Source organism: Plectropomus leopardus, chromosome 22 (genome assembly GCF_026936395.1).
Source record: "Plectropomus leopardus strain MGB_pleo_1.0 chromosome 22, ASM2693639v1, whole genome shotgun sequence".
NCBI lineage: Eukaryota > Metazoa > Chordata > Actinopteri > Perciformes > Serranidae > Plectropomus > Plectropomus leopardus.
The window spans coordinates 25558110-25579856 of NC_142197.1; the positions used below are offsets into that span (position 1 = coordinate 25558110).

General features: G+C 39.9%; 1 protein-coding gene across 4 annotated transcripts in view; it reads right to left on the reverse strand.

Moving 5' to 3' along the window:
* mpped1 (metallophosphoesterase domain containing 1) overlaps positions 1-21747 on the reverse strand; it is a 110552-nt gene that overhangs the window by 7154 nt on the left and 81651 nt on the right. For all 4 annotated transcript variants that reach the window (XM_088072730.1, XM_088072731.1, XM_088072733.1 and 1 more), the window contains exons 5-6: positions 10725-10840; positions 2449-2562 (exon numbers count right to left, since the gene is read on the reverse strand). In XM_088072730.1, coding sequence (XP_087928856.1) covers positions 2449-2562; positions 10725-10840 — 230 coding nt within the window. The remainder of the gene's footprint in view (positions 1-2448; positions 2563-10724; positions 10841-21747) is intronic.

The following is a 21747-nucleotide window of genomic DNA, read 5'->3' on the forward strand; positions in this document are numbered from 1 at the left end:
AAAAGTTAACACACCACTGACAACAATTTAACCACATTAGCTGGGTGATAATTCAAGACCATGCTCTTAGATTTTAATTTAATAAAATAAAAATAAAAAATTGCATTTTGAAATAAAATAAAATAAGAGTCCACAACATTAATATATAGAATTTAAATACTTTTTGACTGCTTACTACTGAAATGTAATCTCCCCAAAAGGGATGCAAATCCTCACTAAGCATTTACCAACATGTGATTGAATGCTACAATTATATCAGAGGAAGTGCTGTGGACTTCAGGATGAATATCAACTCTCATGTATCTGATGTGGGTCATAATAAATACATAAATGTGGACTTTTTTTTAAAGTGTTTATCAAAGTGGTGAATAGCCTCATGATTAACATGCCACTGCCAACAATGTACCTGCATTTGGTGGGTGCTAAGTCCAAACCCTGCTCTCAGATTTTAAAATAAAACAAAGAACTGCAAAACTTCAGTGTGGCTCTTTACAAATATAGCATTCTTAATACAACTGCTCACTACAGAGATGCAGTCTCCCCAAAAAGTGCTGCAAAATTCTCAAATAATATTCACCAACATATGACTGGATGATACAAAATCAGAGGAAGTGAATTTTTACTTTGATGCCTGTGATGGGTATCACAATAAATACACAAACATGGAGGTCATCTTTTGGCTGTGCAAAGAGAAACAGTTATTAGTATTAGAGTTATTAGCGCTTCGAATCACAACGCATCTTCATGGTTTCTAAAATGGCGAGAATCCAGCGTGAGGAAATGTAGTGTATGCATGAGAGTGTGACACTAACACCACTACAGTTAAAAAAATCTCTGCTTCAGAGGCACTTTGGATCAACGTTTCTTCCAAATGGCAGATGTAAAAGTGTTACCATTTTGTCAAGCATAAGTTAACTACCATCTCTCAGAAAGTACTTTGCACTATCAGTGATTTTTTAAGTGGAGGTGCCACTTTCACCATCTCTTGGAAACGAGCAGATGTCTGTGTTGGTCCTTTCAGATTTGGAATACATGAATACAAAAAATTTCTGTCGAACTCCTCACATTAATGAAGAGAGCGGCTCGCAGCCTATTTTTCCCTCTTATAAAATCTGATCTAGTTTCTAATCTGGTTCTCTGTCATGGGGGGGCCGCTGCTCCAGGGGCTCAGCGCTGACCTGATAACCCCGAAAAAGCAATCCTCGGTCCAGGGAGACGGTCTCTCTGCCCTGGCTGGCCTGGATGAAATGCTGATGGGGATGAGGCAGCTGAGCTGTTGTATAATAAACGCACACTTTAATCATTTTCTTCCAGGAAACAGCATCTCCATATTCTCTAAGGTTACAGGGAATTGAATTTTCTCAGTCAGTTTAATTACTTAAAAAGATTCAGTGTAAGGGAAATATAATAATGTGATCAAGATGATAGTTTATGGTCTATTTGCACTACATCTACATGTGACTGGTTGATTTATATAATAAGATAAATGTTTAGGTGTTAAGAAATGTGAGAAGTAGAATTACCGCCTCGTGTTTGTATGCCTCTGCAAACCACTAAAGTTGCACTTACAGTTCAAATCCATGTTTGTGCTTCACATGCAGAAGATCTCTACAATCAGTACAGTTTACAGATTAGTGTCACAAATTTAGTATCTTACCAAATGTCTCCACTCTTGTGCCTGATTTATGACACTAAGAAGTTTATCATTAAGTACAAATGAACATCTGTGCAAAATTTGAAGAAATTCCTTAAAGGCCTTCTTGAGATATCCCAGTACACAAGAATGGGATGAACGGACTGATGGTCAGCCCAAAAGCATGATACCTCTGGCCTCTGCTATTGCCGGTGCAGAGACATGAAACTTCAGACAGTTAAGACTAAAAAAATCTAGACAGTTAAGTAGCGGCAAGTGGAAGTATGTATAAACTACTGCTGAGGCAGAGATCCTTCTTCAGTTTGATGCTAAATATTGTAATAATGTGTAAAATGTAAATTTAAAAAAGGAGGGTTGGGGGGGTCAGTTAGAGTACTTCCCTGATTTGGGAGGCTAATTTGTTTTAGACAGGGACAATCAGCAACATCATTTCTAAAATTTGCAGTCAAGGGTGCCAATTTCCACTGGAGATGACAGAGTCCTTTTTCTCTTCCTCGCTTTTACAGTTTCAGTTCAACACATTGACTTCAAGACCAAGACCACTAAACAGTGTGTCTGCTTATTATCTAACTGCCTCAAGGTCTGAGTTGATCAATTATTCGTGTATTCACAGCATTTAGGCTTTACAAGCGCTAGTGAGTGCTTATACAACCTTGATCAATGTATTTATAAAATAAAACTACACATTCCAGTAGTAATTTCAGTATGACTAGCATTAACAGTTGACTCTAGAAATGTGCTCCAACAGCCCTTTTGTGTGTCTTTTTAAGTGTTTTACAAGCACCTGCGCATACCTTCATGAATGTGTCCGAACACATGTAATTTGGGTTGGACTCTCCTCTGGACCGTGTTGAGCAGCTCCATGCACCCCACACGCTGCATCTTCTTTGGGACCCAGTCCAGGAAACCTGAACACAGTGAAATCAAACACACCTTTAGCTCACACTAAACATGCTGCTGGGGGTTGGGCATGGGGGTGACAATGACAACTGAAAAATGTTTTTTTTCCCTTTTAAATACCTGTGTGACCCTTTGTATCATTTTGTGTTCCCTAAATTCAGATTTTCCACAGGTCTGTGTAGGGAGCACAGGCAAAGTTCTCTGCGAGTTCCGTTTTTGTCTCAGCAGCAGTTTGTGACTCGGGGTGGATAACTTTTCTGTCGATCTGTTCAGAGCTGATCAGATCATGGCTCAGCTGCTGCAAGCGAATGCAAATTTTTAGACCAAGCAGAATGAACAGTTAAGTTTCACTTTCAATGCTCTTGATGTTCTGCTGCTCCACCTCTGCCCAGAGTACGCTCTGTGCTCTGACAGTGTGGTGCAATGACTAGCCAGTAAATGTACTTCAACAGTAACCTAACAGTGTGGCTCCAAAAACAGAAAATGAATTTGTGGCGGCAGGTGTTGAAATCATGCCTGTTATATAAATATCTATTTTTCTTTTATAACAAAGTATTTTATGGAGCTAATTTATTCCCTCATTCTGGGGATGACGAACTGGTGCGGGAGGAGTTGTGTTTTAGGTTTTGTTTAGTTAACAAATGTTTTGGAAACATCCAAAGCAATAATATTTTTTTTTTAAAAATCAAGAAAAACATCCTAACTCAATGAAATATGGTGCATTGTCTTGGAAATCATGTTGTGTTGCTTTAAAATATTTTTTTTCAGTAATATTTGACTGTTTTATATTGGGATCAAAACAATGGTCTGTTTAATCCTTACATTTCTACATACACTGGCAGTTTTACAGTAATGATGCTGTAATGATGCTGTGTGGATCATTTCAGTGCTGCATTTAATGCGCAACAGTGTGATGATGGTGTTGGGTTGATTTTCAATGTTTCCGTGGCTGAATGTTTCTCCAAGGTTATAAATTTAATCTCCCTTCAAAAAACGATACATCACATCTTAGAAGGAAGCTCTCTTGTCTAATGGCAAACTGCACATCACAGCAGAAAAAAACAGACTCTTAGAAAGCAGCCATAGAAAATAAAGATCAATCACAGCCACACACAGATGCAGACTTCACAGTGTGTGACAAGGATGAAGCATGGAGTGTATATGATTTAGTGGCTGCTCTGTGAGCAGGGATGCTGCTGATGCTGAGTCAATAAAAGCATCAAGTCGGAGAAATCAAATGAGTGAGGAGCTCGTGCCTCCATCTTCCTGCCGTCTGTCGCTCGGCCCAGACACCAAGAAGAAAGTAAACACAAAGGGAAGGAGGAAAATAAAGTGAAGTGAACAAAAGAAGTAATTATCAAGTGAGGGAAGAAATATTTTAAGTCCAGCTAGAAGTGTTTTAATCAGTTTATCAATAGTTTTATCCATAATATGTCAGAAAATTGTAAAGATAAAAATGTCCATTGCAAATTTCCAAAAGCTAAAATTGGGACAGGTTTAGTTCAGATTTTGGTGCTAAAAGAGGGGTTCCCTGGGTCGACAAAAATTGTAGTATTGATCCATTGCTCATTATAATCAAAGCCTTGAATGCTGTGCAACAATAATGTTTCAAGAAACAGCATGTCTCTCCCACATTTATCATCAGGGTACCTTTAACAGAGCTGATTTCATAGAACTCTCACCAGTATATTTGGACCAACATGATGGGTCGACAAGGACAGCTCAAAGACAATTGTCAGTAGGCAGGCTTCTATTACAGATTGTTGCAAAACTATTGCGATATTTTTAAAATGTCGATAAATGCAAGATGACTGTGTTTACGTACAGTTTGGTGCATTTTATATTCGCAGTTTCAATTTGCGCAATTTTAGGGTTAATGGAAAGTCGCGTAGTGTCATCCTCATGGTGACTCCACTGATTGGTGTGAAGTGAGCTCCTGTTCATTTTTTACAAGATGCAACTAAAATGCTTCCAAAAGCATTGTGGGATAACTGACTGAGAAAGAGGACTGAAGTTTAAACAGATTTCAGCACCTGATGGTTCAGTGAAAAAGTAGGCGTCCAGAAAGTTCAGTCTTTCGCAGCAGTGGTTAAATGTCTACTGAGATGAACAGGTCCTCTAGTTTCTATATGGACGTTGGCACAAAGATTATACACAAACACTAAAATTAATTCAGCAATAAATTGGCATATTGAAACAGAAAAAAGCCTTCAACAAACAAACAAACTGCATGTCCACTGTTTAAAAGTGGACATGCAGGCCCGAGGCTGCTGCGACAAGGACACATTGCCTCTGAATATGGGACGTGAGCTCTACCAACTCAGCCCCCTGGTGCGCCAGGATCATGTGACTGTAATGTAATGTAACCTTATCTGACCTAATCGGATTTAATGTAATGCAATGTAATCTAAATCCAATCTAATCTAATAAAACTGTACAAAAGTTTGTGGTCATATGCTTGTGAGAGTTGAACTAACAAGTAAGAAGTCTCGTTTTTATTGGGGCAAAAGAAAAAAGAGAAAAGACTCTCTAGGGATAAAACTTTAAGATTCTTTATACATTTATATTTTTTTCTTACTACCAAACAAAGTGCTTAAAATCTCACTCAAGACAAAGTTAATGGACCCTCTCACACACTTAACACGGACATAAAAACTTCCATGTTCTCAGTCAGCAGTGAATCAGTCATTCTGCTAAAGTAATACAGTCTGACGCCTTTGTCCTCTAAATGTATCTACCTGTAAAAAACACACTTTTAGTATCAGTTCAGGTATAAAACACCTTAAAACTGTAAGTGTGTTCTTTACAAGCCTTGGGAGACGGTGGAAGTGAAGTGAGAAGTTACGAGGGCTTTTTGTGTCTCGGGGTATTTTGCTCTAATGTGCCGCTTGTTTCAAAGCAGCTGCTGCTTTGGGCACAGCGCCTGTTTTCCTCTTTTTGTCTCACTTTCTTTCTCTCTCTGCTGTTAACTTGTTCCTCACAGCCAGATAAAGAGGCCATATTTTTCCTCTCTAGCTGCCGATCTGCCGCTTTATCGCGCCTCATAAAAGACGGGAGCTTTTTGCTGCAGTGCGAAACAATGTCTTGCTCACACTCTGTTCTCCGTCACCTTCTCGGCCATCATTCTTTTCTCACTCCTATAAAAGAATATTTTTAAAAAGGATGTCTTTTCTTGACCTCTTGCACTTTAAATAATCCACTTCATCGTCCACACTTTTGTCCTCCATCCCCTTCTTCTTTTATGCTGCTTTCTTTCTAATGCCATTCCTTTCAGTCTTGCTCTGTGTGTGTGTGTGTGTGTCTCATGCATTAGTAGCCTGCTGTAGCTGCTCCATATGCCAGTGGCTTACGAGCAGATAGCTGGAGACACTTCGCTAAGCTGAATGGAAAATAAACGGCCGTGTTCACAGCCGAGAAGCAGGCACAGAAATCAATCACACACACTCGTCTGAGCACCACAGCTGCAGCGGGAGATGAGGTGTGAAAGTGTGTGTGTTAGAGAGTGAGAGTCAGACAGAGAGAGAGAGGGAGAGAGAGGAATGTGTGTGCACGAGTGTGTGTTTCTTTGTTTGAGACAGAGATACAGGATGTCAGTTAGCTTGTGAGCCGACGATGCGTTTCTTCAAACTCTTGCCGTGTGTGTGTGTGTGTGGATGAATGTTGGGTCGAGGCTGAAAGGTGTTCACTAAGAGAGCTCATAATCTCTTGAACTGACAAAGTGTGTTTTATGTGAGAGAATAGGTATTGACAGTTTCACTGCAGTATGTGGAGGTCCCCCCTTTGACAGACAGACAACGCTCAAGGATGCAAGTCCCCTCTTGGCAATTTTTTTGAAAAATTATGAAAAGCACATTTGTAGTAATATTATGAAAGAAGACTGCAAAAATATATATTTTTTCTATTTTTGTTTTTTTCAAAATGACCACAAAAAGAAGACTACACTTGGATAAGGTTCCACAGCAGTCCCCTGTTGGTAATATTGGAGTGTATGTATGTGGATGAAGACTGTTTAGAGGCTGAAAGGTGATCGCTAAGAGAGCTCATAATCTCCTGGACTGATAAAGTGTGTTTTCAGGCCGAGCAGGACGAGCTGACTGGACTGTGTGTCACCGCTTTGATTACCTTCATCCTTTATTCATCAATACTCAATACGACAGTGATTCAACGGAGCCACTTTCTCTATTCACTTTCAGTCCAGAAGAAAACACAACATTCACAGAGAGTTTGCTGTGTGTGTGTGTGTGTGTGTGTGTGTTTAAGAGCTGTAGATAGATGAGTGCATATACCTGTATTTTGTAAATGGTTTGTATAAATATTTACGTGTTTATTCATTTACTGGAAGGACCACTAAGGTCAAGTCCTCTTACAAATATGTCACCAGTTCTTGTCCAGCTTGGGACTTTTGTTGCATGTCATTCTCTTACTTAGTACATTTACATGATATAAAAAGACAAATTATTGTGGTAATCAGACTAAAACTGGACTTTTAAAATATATGTAAACATATTAGTCTGACTGAAATTGTACAAAGTCTAATATCTCAAAGCTGAACTAACACCCAGATAATGTGGCTGAAGGTTGATTTACTCTGATGTATACACCTCAAGTGAACCTGATCTGGCTGAGGCGTTCTGCACATGCTCCCCTGTCCTCGCACCACACTTTGACCTGGAAGTCTAACAGCATAAATTGGTAGAAGAAAGCAGAGGCAAACAAAAGAAGAAGAAGGGAAGACAACAAAACAAGATGAACATATCAACATGGTGAGTGCTAGAGCAAGAACCACACATTTTTGGACAGACGATGAGACACTAACTAATGTTTTGTATGTGATATAATAAGTCAACTGGACAAAGGTCCAGCTGCATCTAGCTGAAAGTGGGCATATCTCCTCCTGCCTTGGTGGAGTAGGACATACTTCCTTCAATAAATGGATTCTCCCCCGGTGCTTCTATTATGGGACAAGGACAGCAGTCCAACTGAATGGCTTAATTGAGCTGTAACCGTAACTCCACTTATATGCGCATGGAAACATAGTGAGTGATGCTGGTTACTTCATGGCAACGGTGTTGAGTAGTAATGTCACAGTAATAACATTACTTTTTCCAGTTACAAGTAGTAGAACAAATTACTAAATAAAACTCTCAAATTGTGTAAATTGAAACTGTAAAAATAAAATATGTTCATGTTTCATGGAAACATGTCGATTAAAAAAAAAACTCCCATTTTTCGCAAAACAATTTTTACGCTTGCATGAGGTGGTATTTCATGCAATTCAAAAAAGCCATATTTCGCAAAACTGCAATGAAAACACTTGTTTGGCTTTATCAGTGACATGATGCTATGGCTATGTGCTTGTCAGTAGGAACTGGCTCCCTTGGACATGATGCAGCAGGAGCTACAAGAAGTTGAGCCGGTCATTTGAAGTTTTGAATCCACAGTTTCTCTGTGAAATCGTGGACTAACAGCTCCCAGAAATCCCTCATACATGGCTGCTCCCACATATAAGGGGCTGTCTTTCCATTATAGCTCCATAACACGGATACGTGGCTTTGGATTGGAAATAATGACGGCTAGTATGGTGGCTGCAACAGACATAAAGCTGCTAATGCTTTGAACATTCATCTTCATGCTTCTTGGGATGCTATCACCAGAGGAGAAGTCTCAGAACATCACACAGTGGAAACATAGTCATTAGCAATTGTACCTAATTGACATTTTGATCATCAATCATTTGCAAGCTATCAGAGTAAAGCCTTATCTGGCTAACCAGAGATAACCTTCATTCTCACAGAGGTCTGAATTTTGAGGAGAAAGTACAGGATTACTGATTTTGTGGGGTGTAATGCAAAAGTAAAATGATGTGTGTCACAAATTACTATTGGCTGAGAGTAAAAAGTAAAGTAATAATATTGCTTTTGAAAAGTGTAACAAGTGATGAGTAATAAATAAGTTTTTGAGAAACAAGCAATTTATTGTTGGCTAGTAACATTAGCTGTAACGATAACGTTCTGGCTATAATTTGCCTCTTCAGCCTACCTAGAAGCAGCTGTCTGAGATGAGTGGAAAAAAAAATCATCATTAATTTTTATTTGGGTTTAAAGCTCTTTCCAGATGCTTCTTTTTTCTTCTCTGCCCTGTTCCTGATTTGTGTGCAGGTCCTGGCATAGCTAACAGTTGAAATCAGAAAATTTCTCAGGTCATGTGGCCAGCAATTACAAATACTGGTCAGTGTTTATTTTTGTTGTTTTAATATGCAACTGTGACTATTTTGGTTTAAAAATAAAATGTGGTTATCATTACGCTCATATTAAAGATGAGTGGTGTGTCCATGGCCCCCCTGTAGTGTCTGGACCCCAGAAAGCATTCCCCCCTTTCCCCCCTTATGGGTGGCACTGGCCATCCCTTTACTGTATAATATCTTTAAAAAACATGATGGGGATTTTATAGGCTGATGCCAGAATTTTTAAATAAATAAATATATAAGTAAATAAAGCGCCGAGGGCCAGATTTACCGCAGCGTTTGGGCCCTTTTTTCAGGCACAGATGTGACGCATTCTGCCCTGAACACATGCAGTGTATTAATCACACTGATGCAGCAGGCAGGAGCTGCACTCTGTGTTCCATTTGTTCAGGTGCATATTTATCCTCAATGCATATTCATATAGGGGAGGACTATGCATATGGTAGTAGGAGTCATGTTACACTAAAAGAGGATCATTATGTGTCCTGCTGGATTTACTGAGGTCAAGACCAGAAGTGACATAGCACAGATTGGAGATGTTGTAATGGTATAAAAAGGACACAAATATAGGACAGTATATGATTAGGTAGTTAAGTTACAAAATAACATATGACCAATATTCTTGTAAAAAAATGAATTTCATTGTGAAAAAAATACATTTTAAACATTTAACAGATCTACAGTTTATCTTGATAAAACAGTTTTTTCTTCTCCCATGCTGTCTCCACATAATGAGCTAATTTAAATGTTTCATATATTTAAATAACCTCTTAAATCTTTGTGCATTATTCATATGTACTAAATCAATATCTGTTTTTTGTTACTAAACAAACATTTGTACAGTTCCACATAAAAAGGGCAGTAAAAACCAAAATGGAACTCGTTTTCTATATCACCCAAACAGCACAAACACAAACACATTTCTTCTTCTAAATTCATCTACTGTCCAGTTTTAACCATCAGTGGTTAATTACCAGACCTAAACTGAGCACACAGGATCTTTGCTTTTTAATCAAATTATATAAAACAAAATCCTCAGTACCATATTCATACTTCATCATCCTAAATGTTGGCAGTTTTGGTTTATATAACTGGGAATCAACAATCAGATTACAGGCTTTTACCAAAGAACACATTATCTGTGATGCAGACGTATAGTGGACCCTTACATTTGAATTTAACCATCGATGAAGTTTTAAATCACTTCGGGCTGCAGATGCATTTATTACTTTCTTTTGCACTTACCTAAATATTACCATCCATTTCAACACCATCTCCAACCCCACCTGCTGCTCTCTCTCTCTCTCTCTCTCTAAGTATTCATATTTAGATTGTGACTGTGATAAAGTTTTATGAGTAAAAGCAGTTTTTCTCAGTTAGAGTTGAAAGCTAAAGTAAAAGAACATTACAAAAGCACATTAAAGTACATTTAACCTTTGGCTGAACAGAATACAGACACTTATATAAACTGTGGAGTGTTGTCTGATTAAATGTTCTCTTTGTTTTGTCACTATGCTTTCTTATTATGATATATTTTTGTTTTAGCTGTCAATTCAACATCTGGGTCTGGTGATGGCTTCCTATTGGTTTCTGCCGCTATATAGGTGGGGCCATATCTATACTGCATATGTTTTTAAAGCCCTGATGAAGACCGACAGTGGGTGATGCATGCTGTTTTGTTTTTTGTTTTTTTTTCCTCAAATGATTTAGCCACTATATTAAAGGTTTTTTAATGTAATTCCTCCTTGTCTTTCACATTTTTGGAGTGACTGAATTTCCCTTCTGTTTATCCTAAAAGACAATATATATAATATATACTACGTATGTGTGTGCGTGCGCCTGTGTGTGTGTGTGTGTGTGTGTGTGTGTGTGTGTGTGTGTGTGTGTGTGTGTGTGTGTGTGTGTGTGTTGTAATGTGTGTCTCACCCAGTGGGGGGCAGTGTGTGACCAGGATGTCTGTGTTATCTGGGATCTGGTTCCACTTGTCCAGCAGAGCCTGACCCCGCGGCAGGTTAAAGCCCCAGCCGTAGTACCAGGGCTGCCTGCACACACACACACACACACAAAGGCAAAAAGAAAAACAGACACTATGGTCAGTACACTCACCATCAGAAGTACAGACAGCATCATGTGGGATATGTTGAATCTTCACTCTGTTGTGTCTGCATTAATAACTCTGCTTATTAAATGGGATGTAGCTGAAGGTAACATGAGAACTCTTCATATTACACTCCCATCAGAACATACCACACAACCAGCAACACTACAGTGCAATGTAAAGTAGTCCCAACCATCAGGCTGCAGCAAACATGAACACAAACTCAGTCTGGAACCAAACAGTCTGACACAACACATGTCCCTCTGCAGTGAGAGCCAAAGCACGAGTGCAATATGATGATAAAACCTGATCCAATTTGTACAGTATGGAGAGTTATGATCATGCCATGCACACTATAAAGAAGTCACAGTTTTGACGCTGAAATGATATGAAGTGCTGAACAAGAAAACACACAGCAAAGGTGTAACGCTGCAAAATGCTTCCTGTTAAACCCTGGATTTTTTATTAGGACGATGTGATCTGGGCTGAACCTGTTAGAATTTGGAATAGTGTGGCATTTTCAGGCTGTAGACAAAATAACACACTTTGATGAAGCTGATGATGAGAAGCTGTTGCTGACAGTGTTGATTTCAGTGGATGGGTGTGATGATTTTCCTCTAGGATCTAATACAGAGATAGTCATCATGCTTTGCCTGGGGCCACCTTTACAGAATGACCAGGCCAGGGCCAGCTAATACATAAACATAATGAATAGCTTGTATGCAGTCACGTGTGCGAAAGTCATATGGAGAGCTGGAAGTAAAGAATGCCAGTTGGGAATGGAGAAAAAGTGAAGACACTAAAGCCTTAGATGGACCTGCACGCTGCAGGTATCAGCAGAAAATTTCTAGACACATTGGATATGATCCCTACACTTAACAGTCCTGCAGACCTCCTACTACACGGCGGGCCAAATTACGGCATGCAAGAGTCTTGAGGCTTGTAACTAGTTCATGTGTGGCTGGGTCAATGACATCGTATCGAAAGCAACACTGAATGACTGACGCTATTTCTTTTCTCGGGTGAGTGTCTTTGCTTGAGAATCACTGTCTTTTTTTCTGCTATTTCAACTCTAAAGTAACTTTACATGGATGCATGCAGTACTAGCATCAGGCTATGTGCTAGCGGACCAACAGTCGCTATTTTTTACCTTGTTCTGTTCAGTCAACCATTCTCAGGTGTTCAGAACCACTGCTGAAAACATGACATACAAAACATGACAGACACAGTGTTGTCTTACTCCACTCCTCCAGACTTAAGATGGATGTTTTTAATCATGTCTGCCGCCGTTGCTTTTGCTTTAATGTGTCACTTCTTTCAGGACTCCAAAGTAGTTTTGGTTTTCTCCCCCACTTTGACCAGTTGGCACAGCTGTAAACAGCACAAAACTTTGGCCAGATACTATCCACAACTTTTATATCCATGTCAAGTTGTGAGCCTTTTTTTATTTTGGCAAGTCAAGTCTAAAGTCATCAAATTTCTAACTCCAATCTGACTCATGTCCAAGTCAACTTTATAGTCCATGTCAAGTTATGAGTCACTTTTAAATTTTGGCAAAACAAGTCTAAAATAATCAAATTTTAGACTCCAATCTGACAAAAGTCAGAGTCATGTGACTAGAGTTCACACCTTAACCACGTAAAATCCAAATCTTTAAAGTCTATGTCAAGTTGTGAGTCGTTTTTGATTTTGGCAAATCGAATCTTAAGTAATCAAATTTCATACTCCAATCTGACTAAAGTCTGAGTCATGTGACTAGAGTTCACACCGTAACCACGTACCATGCAAATCTTTAAAGTCCAAGTCAAGCTGTGTCTTTTTTGATTTTGTCAAGTCTAAAGTCATCAAATTTGAGACTCCATTTTGACTCAAGTCCAAGTCATGTGACTCTACACTTTAGCCAGGCACTATCCACAACTTTGAGTAGAGCTGTGTTGGATGTGTCAGCTGTGTGATTGTGTTGAGACCAATTTCATCCCTCCATCCCCTAAGTAGGACAGGTGGATAATGGATGTATGTGCACCTTTTTGGCAGCAGTAGTAAAAATCTGTCCTCTGTTGCCTTAAGAACCTTTTATTAAATCTGGGTTCCTTTTCTAACCATAACCTGCTGGAGCTGCTGACAGGAGCAGCTCATGATGAAAAAAACACAAGATGAAGAGCAAAGATCATAAATCCAGATGACCTCTCACTCCTCCCTGCTGCATCCCACACAGACACAGTGTCAATGTGCTTCCTGTTAGCGTCTAACCATGTGGTTTGACCTTCAACACCAGCAGCTGCCAGGGGGCTCATGAAGAGCAGTCATCTAGTGGAGGATGAGGGGAGGAATCAAACACATTCCCAGCTGGGAGGAGGGGGTGGGGGGGTGAGCACAAAGCTACATTAAACATCTCCTTGATCACAGTCAGCCCTGGAACGCTCGCCGACAGGAGGACGACAGAAGAAAAGGGGAGAAATGAGAAAAGAAGAGAAGAAGAAGAGGAGAGCGTTGATGGCTGGGGCTCGTGTCCCTTTACTTTGATAACGGACGCCTCGGCCGTGAGTGACGGAGAAGAAATTAACATGTCACTTACAATCTGTACTCCGATCCATCTTCTTCTCCAACTCATCGCACGTTGTGTGTGTGTGTGAGTATGTGTGTGTGTGCAATCGTAGGCAATGACGTTCGCCGCCACCACACAACCAGCTTTTTTTAAATTGCCGGGTGCAGTCACTCGAAACGCCAACTTTATCGTTGTGGCCGCTGCCCGACGTGTCTGTGCTCAGTGGAACATCAGATGAGGATTTTTTAGAATAATTTCCGGAGTGTGTGTGTGTGTGTGTGTATGTGTGTGTCTGACATGCTTGGGGACTTCGGAGACAGATGGGGAGACAGAAAGACAGGCCTACAGATAGGAAGAACTACCTGTCACACACACAATGTCTCCTTGTCCTTCTCTCTAATTAAGAAAGTTAAAAATGGGGACACCGGGTCACCTGCGCAGGGATGGCTGGTCAAGCACTGCCCTGGTGCATCATGGGAAATCACGTCCTAATTCAGCCGACGATTAAAATTCCATCATTTCCTGAACATCAGAGACTAAACATTTCTGACGAATGATCTAATGCTGCCCATGAACACAATTTCAATAATTTACACAGCGAATATTAAAACATTTAGACTGGCGTCAGCATATTAATAGAGCCCGTGGAATGTAATATTCATCTCCATCTTCACATGGACATCTCAATTAAAATGAGATGAGCTCGGTGGTGCGGTTGATGCTCCCGATTCTCTCAGTGTGAACACGGGATGAAGAGAGAGCAAAGGAGAGACGGGTTTCCTCCGATAACGACCAACGGACGCTGATTTACACACATACATATATATATATCATTATATAACATAACAGAGTCTGAGTTAAGCAAAGAGAAAGATTCATGAGGATGGAGAGAACAAGTAAGATGTTGAAGTGATGGATAAAGCAGATCAAGTCAACATAAAGGACAACACAGTGTAGTTTCACATGTTTTATACATTATTCCCGTTTTCCAAAGCATATTCAACATTTAGATGAATAACAATTTGTGGACTGTGAAAGCGAGATGTTTTTCTCTTATCTTGGTCAGAGTGCTTTTGACTTCTCATAATATTCTCTCTTAACTAAAAGAAAATAAGAAAACATTATTGAATCCCCCAAATCAATGGGCACTAACAAATTAAGAACAAATCCTGGGTTCAAGAAAAAATAAGAGAAAATGTGTTCGTATATCTTTCCTTGCGTGAAGCACATTGTTTTAATGTTTGGTTCCCTATTTGTTTTTTTCCTGCCAGTGGTTTTACTATTCTGTTCATCTACAGGAGGTGATGATGTCATGAACACACATCAGTGAATATGTTTCTATGCACAGTTAATTGGAGCTACGGTCATCGATTCAGCCATTTAGTTGTTCTACTGTCCTTGTCCCAGTATAAAAGAAGCGGGGGACAATCCATTTAAAGAAGGACAGCTAGTTGCTATAGACAGAATCAAAATCACAACTATTTATTCACAATAATGTTGAGGTAGAAAACCGCTGCGTCACATAGTCAAACACTGCTGTGCAAACTTTGCCATGACTGATTAGTTTTAAGCCTCCTAAAAAAGGCCCACCTAAAATTTAAAACAACAATATCAGTTTAAATCTACACTATATTTAGAATATTTTTTACCCTGCTGGAAGACAGCCCTTACTGATGGGGATTTGAAGCTGTTTTATCTAAAACACCAAAACCATAAAATCAAAAGTCAGCTTTGAGTTATTAGTTAAGTTAAATAAACGTGTAACTTTGCCTCGTCAACCCCAACCATGATTCCTTCCCTAAAGCTGACCAGAAGGGGTGCTCATTTATCTTTTGAAGCATGCGCATAGTTTCTGTTAAGATATCATGTCAACTGTTAAAAAGGCTGATGAGTTGGTTTTGGCCCACTTTCGGCATATTTATGTGTCCAGATTAAGGCAAAAATTGTAAATATCAATGCTCTCCATTCACAGCTTGTTCTGATTGTCTAGAGTTCATATGGAGTTTGGAAAAAGAGCCATATGTATGCGGCTCCATAAATGTGGAATCTTCTGCAGAAACACCTAAAGCTGCCCTCAAGGTCATTTCAAAACACTGGTGCACGACTTTTGTAGGTAAGCTTTAATATGCCAATGTCAGGGTGTATCTGAGCTGTGCTTATTTTTATGGTTTACTAACAACATATATTAACATGCTTTGTGGCCCTTCCTTATGGTAACTTTATTTAGTCCTTCCCTGTGGTAACTTTTTTGTGTTCTTTTTGTGTTGTACATCATTTCTGGAGTTGCATATTTTGAATTTTGTGCATTTGTTCCATGTTGTTTGTCCGTCTTGGCCAAGACACTCTTGAAAAAAAGAGATGTTTTTTTTATCTCAAGAGTTTTTTTCTGGTTAAATAAAGGTTAAATAAATATATAACTAAATATGTTAACCAGTTGGAAGTACTCGTAGCTGGATTTCAGGTGAAACTTAGTTGTCAGAAAATTAAACCTTGAAGAAGAAAATACTGAAGCTGCCACATTATAATGTGAACTTGGTCTGACTCAGCAGGTTGTTAACTGACAGCAACATTGAGTATCTGTGCCTTCTTGAATGCACTGTGTTTGGAAATCTATCTAAAAGCTGATGGTATGCTTTGGAAAATGGTTGGCAATAATGTTTAGAACACACTGTCTGTAATTACAGGACTGTCCTAAACACCAGTTTAATCTGTGACTGATTAATGTTGCTTTTCAGTTCCTGTCAAAACTTCTGAAAATACATTTTCAAATGAAAAACTTTCTTTTTAATCTTTTTAGAGGCTGTGTATCCAATCTGGGAGAGAATAAACCTCCGGTTTGTCATGCAGTATACCTAAAACAGTGCTGATCCAGTCTATCATTGTGTCAGCCGAGGATTACAGTATCCTTTAGAAAGTACCGCAGCTGCTTTAATTTGGTGACATCAATCATTCTGGAAGAGAAGGCGCCGCTCTTTGTCAAACGGTTTATATCTCATTTTGCAGCAAACCTCCTCTTGGCGTCCACCATGCCAGGAAAACGTCTCCATGCCGACTGTGGGCGTCTCCATCACAGTTGCTAAAAAGAGATTATCTCTTGCACAGAATTGACCGTAGCTTCCCGCCATGAGAGAGCCACTCCTGTGTTTGCTGAGCAAACCCGAGACTAACTGAATGTAATTCCACGGATAATATCCCTGCTTCAGAATGATGATGTTTTTATCAGGTAAGGGATTACAATGGTACAAGTGATTTGTGTTAACGTGGAGGAGGAGAGGCGGGTGAGACGTGGAGAATATTAAAGATTGTGTTAATGTGCTGGGCTGGTATTTGTTATGGGGTTTAAAAAAGGAGAAAACAGATGTTTGTGTTGGAGCGCTCAATCCCCCGGCACATCTTCAGACTGCACTCTGGGAGAAAAACAACAGCGTTCAAACCATTACTTTATTTCTCTCTCACACACATACACACACACACACACACACACACACACACACACAGTAGCAGCTTCACCTCTCTTCAGGACATGAGAAAAAGTCAATCCTCACACTTAATCTAAAATGCTTTGAAAGATTTAACACAGGGACACTAAACGTGCTTTGCTTGGGGGCCACTTCTGCAAAATGAAAGGAGGCCAGCGGTCAGTCACAGGGGCCAAACACATGTTAGGATTTTAGGACATATCAAGGACTTTGAAACATTTCCAGGAGTTTTTAAGGAATTACTGGAATTTTAGGATATTTCTAGAATTTCAAGGATTTACAACAACTCTAGGAATTTAGGACATTTGTAGGATTTTACAATGTTTCAAGGAATTTAGGATATTTCCAGGATTTTAGAAAATTTCTCAGATTTCTAGGATTTTAAGATGTTTCTGAGATTTTAGGATATCTAGGACTATAGGACACACCCAGCACCCCTTTCAGGGTTCAGATTTTTCCCGCAGGCCATAAATTGAGTTTCACTTTTTTAACACAAACAGGTCAGTGCAGTGCTCTTTGCTTAAGGTTTTGAGCTTGCGTGTGTTTTTGTGTGTCTCACTAACGGAGGCCTGCTGATATCACTGCAGTAAGTCCATGAATCATTGAATGCCGAGGGCTGCCAGGCACCCATACTGCCTCTCTCCCTCTCTTTCCCCTCATTCTCTCCTCTTCATCTCTCCCTCTCATCACATCTCTCTGTCCTCTCCTCCTCCTTCCCTCTCTGCCTCTTCTTGACATGTTACTCCATCTCTCTCTTTCTCTTCAGTTCTCCCCCTCTCTCTCTCTCCTCGTTAGTGGGGGAGCGACCTGCTGCCAGGAGAGCCGGCTGCTCTCTGAGAGGCTTCCTTCTGTCTTTGAGAGGGAATTTTTAAAAACCACATCAACGGTGAAGGTATTCTGAGGTCCAGCGGGGGAGAGAGGCAGAGTTGAAAACATGGGAGAGGACTGGGTATCATACTTTAGTATGCCTACTTCTTAAATTACTACCAAAACGTGTATGTAACATGGTGAATTTTCCTGTTTTGAAGCTTTGAGTTTGGCATTTTGGCCGTCGCCAATTTGAAACCAGAAGTGACCATATTTGGACAAGAGAGTGGAGCTAACTGTAACACCAGCTGCTGGCTTAACTCGCACAGTGCATTTATAGCTATACTTAACCCCTTGAAACCCAAGCAAAATGGCTTGATTTCTTTAAAAAAAAAAACATTGGAAGAAGGCAATTATTGTGGCTTATTAAGAAATCACTCAAAAATTATGAAGAAATTAGGAAAAGGTTACAAAAAAAATCACCTAAAAAATTGCAAAGAAACCCCCCCCCCCACTAAAACAACAACAAAAAAGTGCTTAAAAATGACAACAATTATGTAGAATTATTTTGAAAGTATAATTATGATAAATATAGGTGCCATGAATGTGAAGGACTTAAGGACTTTACAACATTTCAAGGAATGTAGGACAATTCAAGGATTTAGGGATGTTTCTAGGAATTTAGGACATTACTGGAATTTTAGGACATTTCTAGGAATGTAGGATGTTTATAGGATTTTAAGACATTTGTAGGATTTTGGGACATTTCTGGGATTTAAGGATTTTCAAGGAAGGATTTTTAGGATTTTTGGACTTTAGTATTTAGGTTATTTGTCAGATTTTGGGATATTACAAGGATTTCAGATCAATTCTTCTCTGATTTTAGGATGTTTCTAGGGTTTTATAACACATTGGATTTTAGGATGTTTGGTAGATTTTAGGACATTTCTGTCATTTTACTGTATTTCTAGGTATTTAGGACATTTCTAAGATTTTAGTACATTCCTAGGGTTTTGGGACATTTCAAAGAAAAACAACTATTTTGTACTTTCCAAACTAAGGTATTAAATAAAAGTATAATTCTTGATAAGTATCATTATCAAAACTTTTTGAATGAGGTTCAGACAGGATAAAGAGAACAATACAGCAAAACACACACGCACACACACACACACACACACACACACACACACACACACACACAGGATGAGGAGGAGGTGAGGAAGAGCTGTGGTCGTAGTGTGAGAAAAAAAGGAAATAAGAATTAAAGCGGATGACTGTAACAAGGTCCATCTTAATGTGCAACACGGGCCTCGTGCTAATCACTACATGCACTGACGCAGTGAAAACACCCAACCGTGATCACCTCTGCTAGATTTAATTAACTACCCATGACTTAACGACCCCAATAACAGCCCGGGAGGCAGGGTGGAGGAGTGGAGCGGAGCACAAGCACAAACACACACACACACACACTCACACACACACACACACACACACACACACACACACACACACACAAACATACATCATACATTGGTGAAATGATGTTTCCTCTGTGATTGATGTGCAGCACATGAGTGTAGATGCTTATTCACACGTGTACTTGTAGCTCTTTATCAGTGTTTTCCCCACAGCTTTGTTTCCAAACTTCACGCCTGTGACATCTGTCTCTTTACATCCATGGACCTGTTTGCTCCCCTCATTAGGAAACATCACTGGGGAACTGTTTCAATTAAAAATGACCGGAGGGGAGACTGCTGCTCCCCCCGGGACTTCCCCGAGGTCGACTCTGAAGCCTTTTCAAAATCATCTGGCAGGTGAGAGCGCCTGCCGCTCCGCCTCAGAAGCAGACTCAGCCTCTGTAGTTGGCTCCTGAAACCCAGCCAGAAGCCGGGTTTCCCTCTCTGCCTCTCTGAGCTTTTCTTGCCATGTCAGTGGAACAAGGCGCCAAGGTCGCTTCCACAAAACAAGGGTGCTGTGGGAAGCTTTACAATCACCGCCTCACTCAGCAGCTGGCTCAGATGGTCCAATCATATTTCAGGGTTCGCACAGAAAGGGGCAAGCCGAATTCAAGGACTTTCAAGGACTTTTTTTAACACTCATTTTTATTTGGAAGGATGAAAATAAGATTGCACACGTTCTGAAGTGGAGCAAACATGCCATCAGGGTCTAAAATCAACTTACTAGGAATTAACCCTCTAACACCTGGATCACCATCAGTTTTTTGTGCTGCATCCATACACCTTTCATGAGCATTTAAACATCTGAAACCTCAGAAAACTGGTTTGATTTATTTCAGAAACACAGGAAAAAACATAAGGAGCAACTGAGCAAAAAAAAACCTAAAAGGTGAAATGGAGATGATCTGAAAATTAGCCAGGGGTGATTATAAGTTACGAGTAAAAACAAGGGAGAAATGTCCAGAAAACTACACCTATAATTCTATTACTTATATATTATATGATGTTAGCGAGGAAAAAAAAAACATTTAGCAGTTTCTTGATGTCATTTTCTTTTTGTCTTTTCTTTGTTTGCTTTTTCCACTTTTCCTAATATATTTCAGGTCATTTTCTTATAACGGAGTCGGCTGTTTGCTTCTTGTATGTTGTAGAGCCAAACCATGTTGTTTTTTCCTTAACCTAGCCTTGTGCCTTTGTTGCCTAAACCTATGAGCCTATGAATGTTATTGCCATAGAACATCGCTCAATGGAAGTGCAGTCATCTCACAATTTTTATCAACATTTCAAAAAGTTTTACGCAAATCTGTAGTGGGAACCCACCTACTGTGTATTTTCAGACCACCTCTTGAGAACCCAGGTGCTAGAGGGTGCCTTTGGCATCAAAATCAAAGGCAGAGGGGCCTGACAAAGTCTCAGTTTTTGATGACCTGGGAATGAGAATGGGCCATTTATTAAGGATATTTAAGAGAGCTTTTCAATTTTACGTGTCATCTTCTTTGATAAGGAGAAATTTATGAAATTTATGCCATATGCATGATGAGAGCCAAAATTATTTAAAATTATTATTATTATAAAAATGAAGAATGAAAAGCCTGTAAAATGCACCAAACCGTCCCTAAGAGTTTAACAACCTCAACTAATTGAATATAGCTACAAAGCAGTCCCACCCAAAAATTACAAATAACAGTCTGTGGTTAAACTTCCTGACAGCCGCAAGTGATCAGCAGTTACAAGGTGAACGGCATCTCTTAAACTGAGACACCTGACATTAACTGAACAATGAAAATTCTCAAAGTCTAGTCTCGGATGTCTGCAACAACAGGGAAGAAAACAACAGAAGGCAATTCGAGAAAAGTCAAATCATCAAAAAACAAGACAACAAGGGACAAGAGCAAATTAAAAAGTTCCTCCTCTGACAGAAGCTACACGTAAAAAAGTGGCGTGTTTTAAAAGCAGAGTTCCTCCCGGCCTCGCTTCCCCCTCTTCCCTCCCACACAGTGGGATTAACCGAGCTCAGTTCGACAAATCTGACAGTTATAACTCAATAGATACGGCTGCGCTTGTGGACACAAACAGGCGTGTGCGTAGGGGCAAAATGTGCTGCTGCGCTCACATAGCCCGTGGTGGTACATGGCGCGCATGTGAGAGTTTGCCTCGGCCGGCCCACTCAGCACAGCGGGGCGCCCGCTTCCAGAGACACACACAGGGAACAAGTTGTTTTATATGTTACAAAGAGACATTTCTTCAATTTAATTATTTACTGCGACTGAAAACCACTGCTCACACATGCCACTTTATTCCCACTATCACGTACGCACTTTGATGTTTAATCGTGGGCCGACACACGCGAGTTGGCCTGCCGTGGTGGGCTGATCCTCACAGCAGGAGGACAGAGAGAGGGCGAGAGACATGAGAGAGACAGACAGTGTGAAGGAGGAGAGAGGATGCAGGAGACATGTTTCAAATTTGATATGGCACACAAGAGAGACAAGATGGAGAGAATAAGTGGAATTGTTATGGGTGAAGAAAGAAAGAGAAGGATGTGTGAGTACAGGGA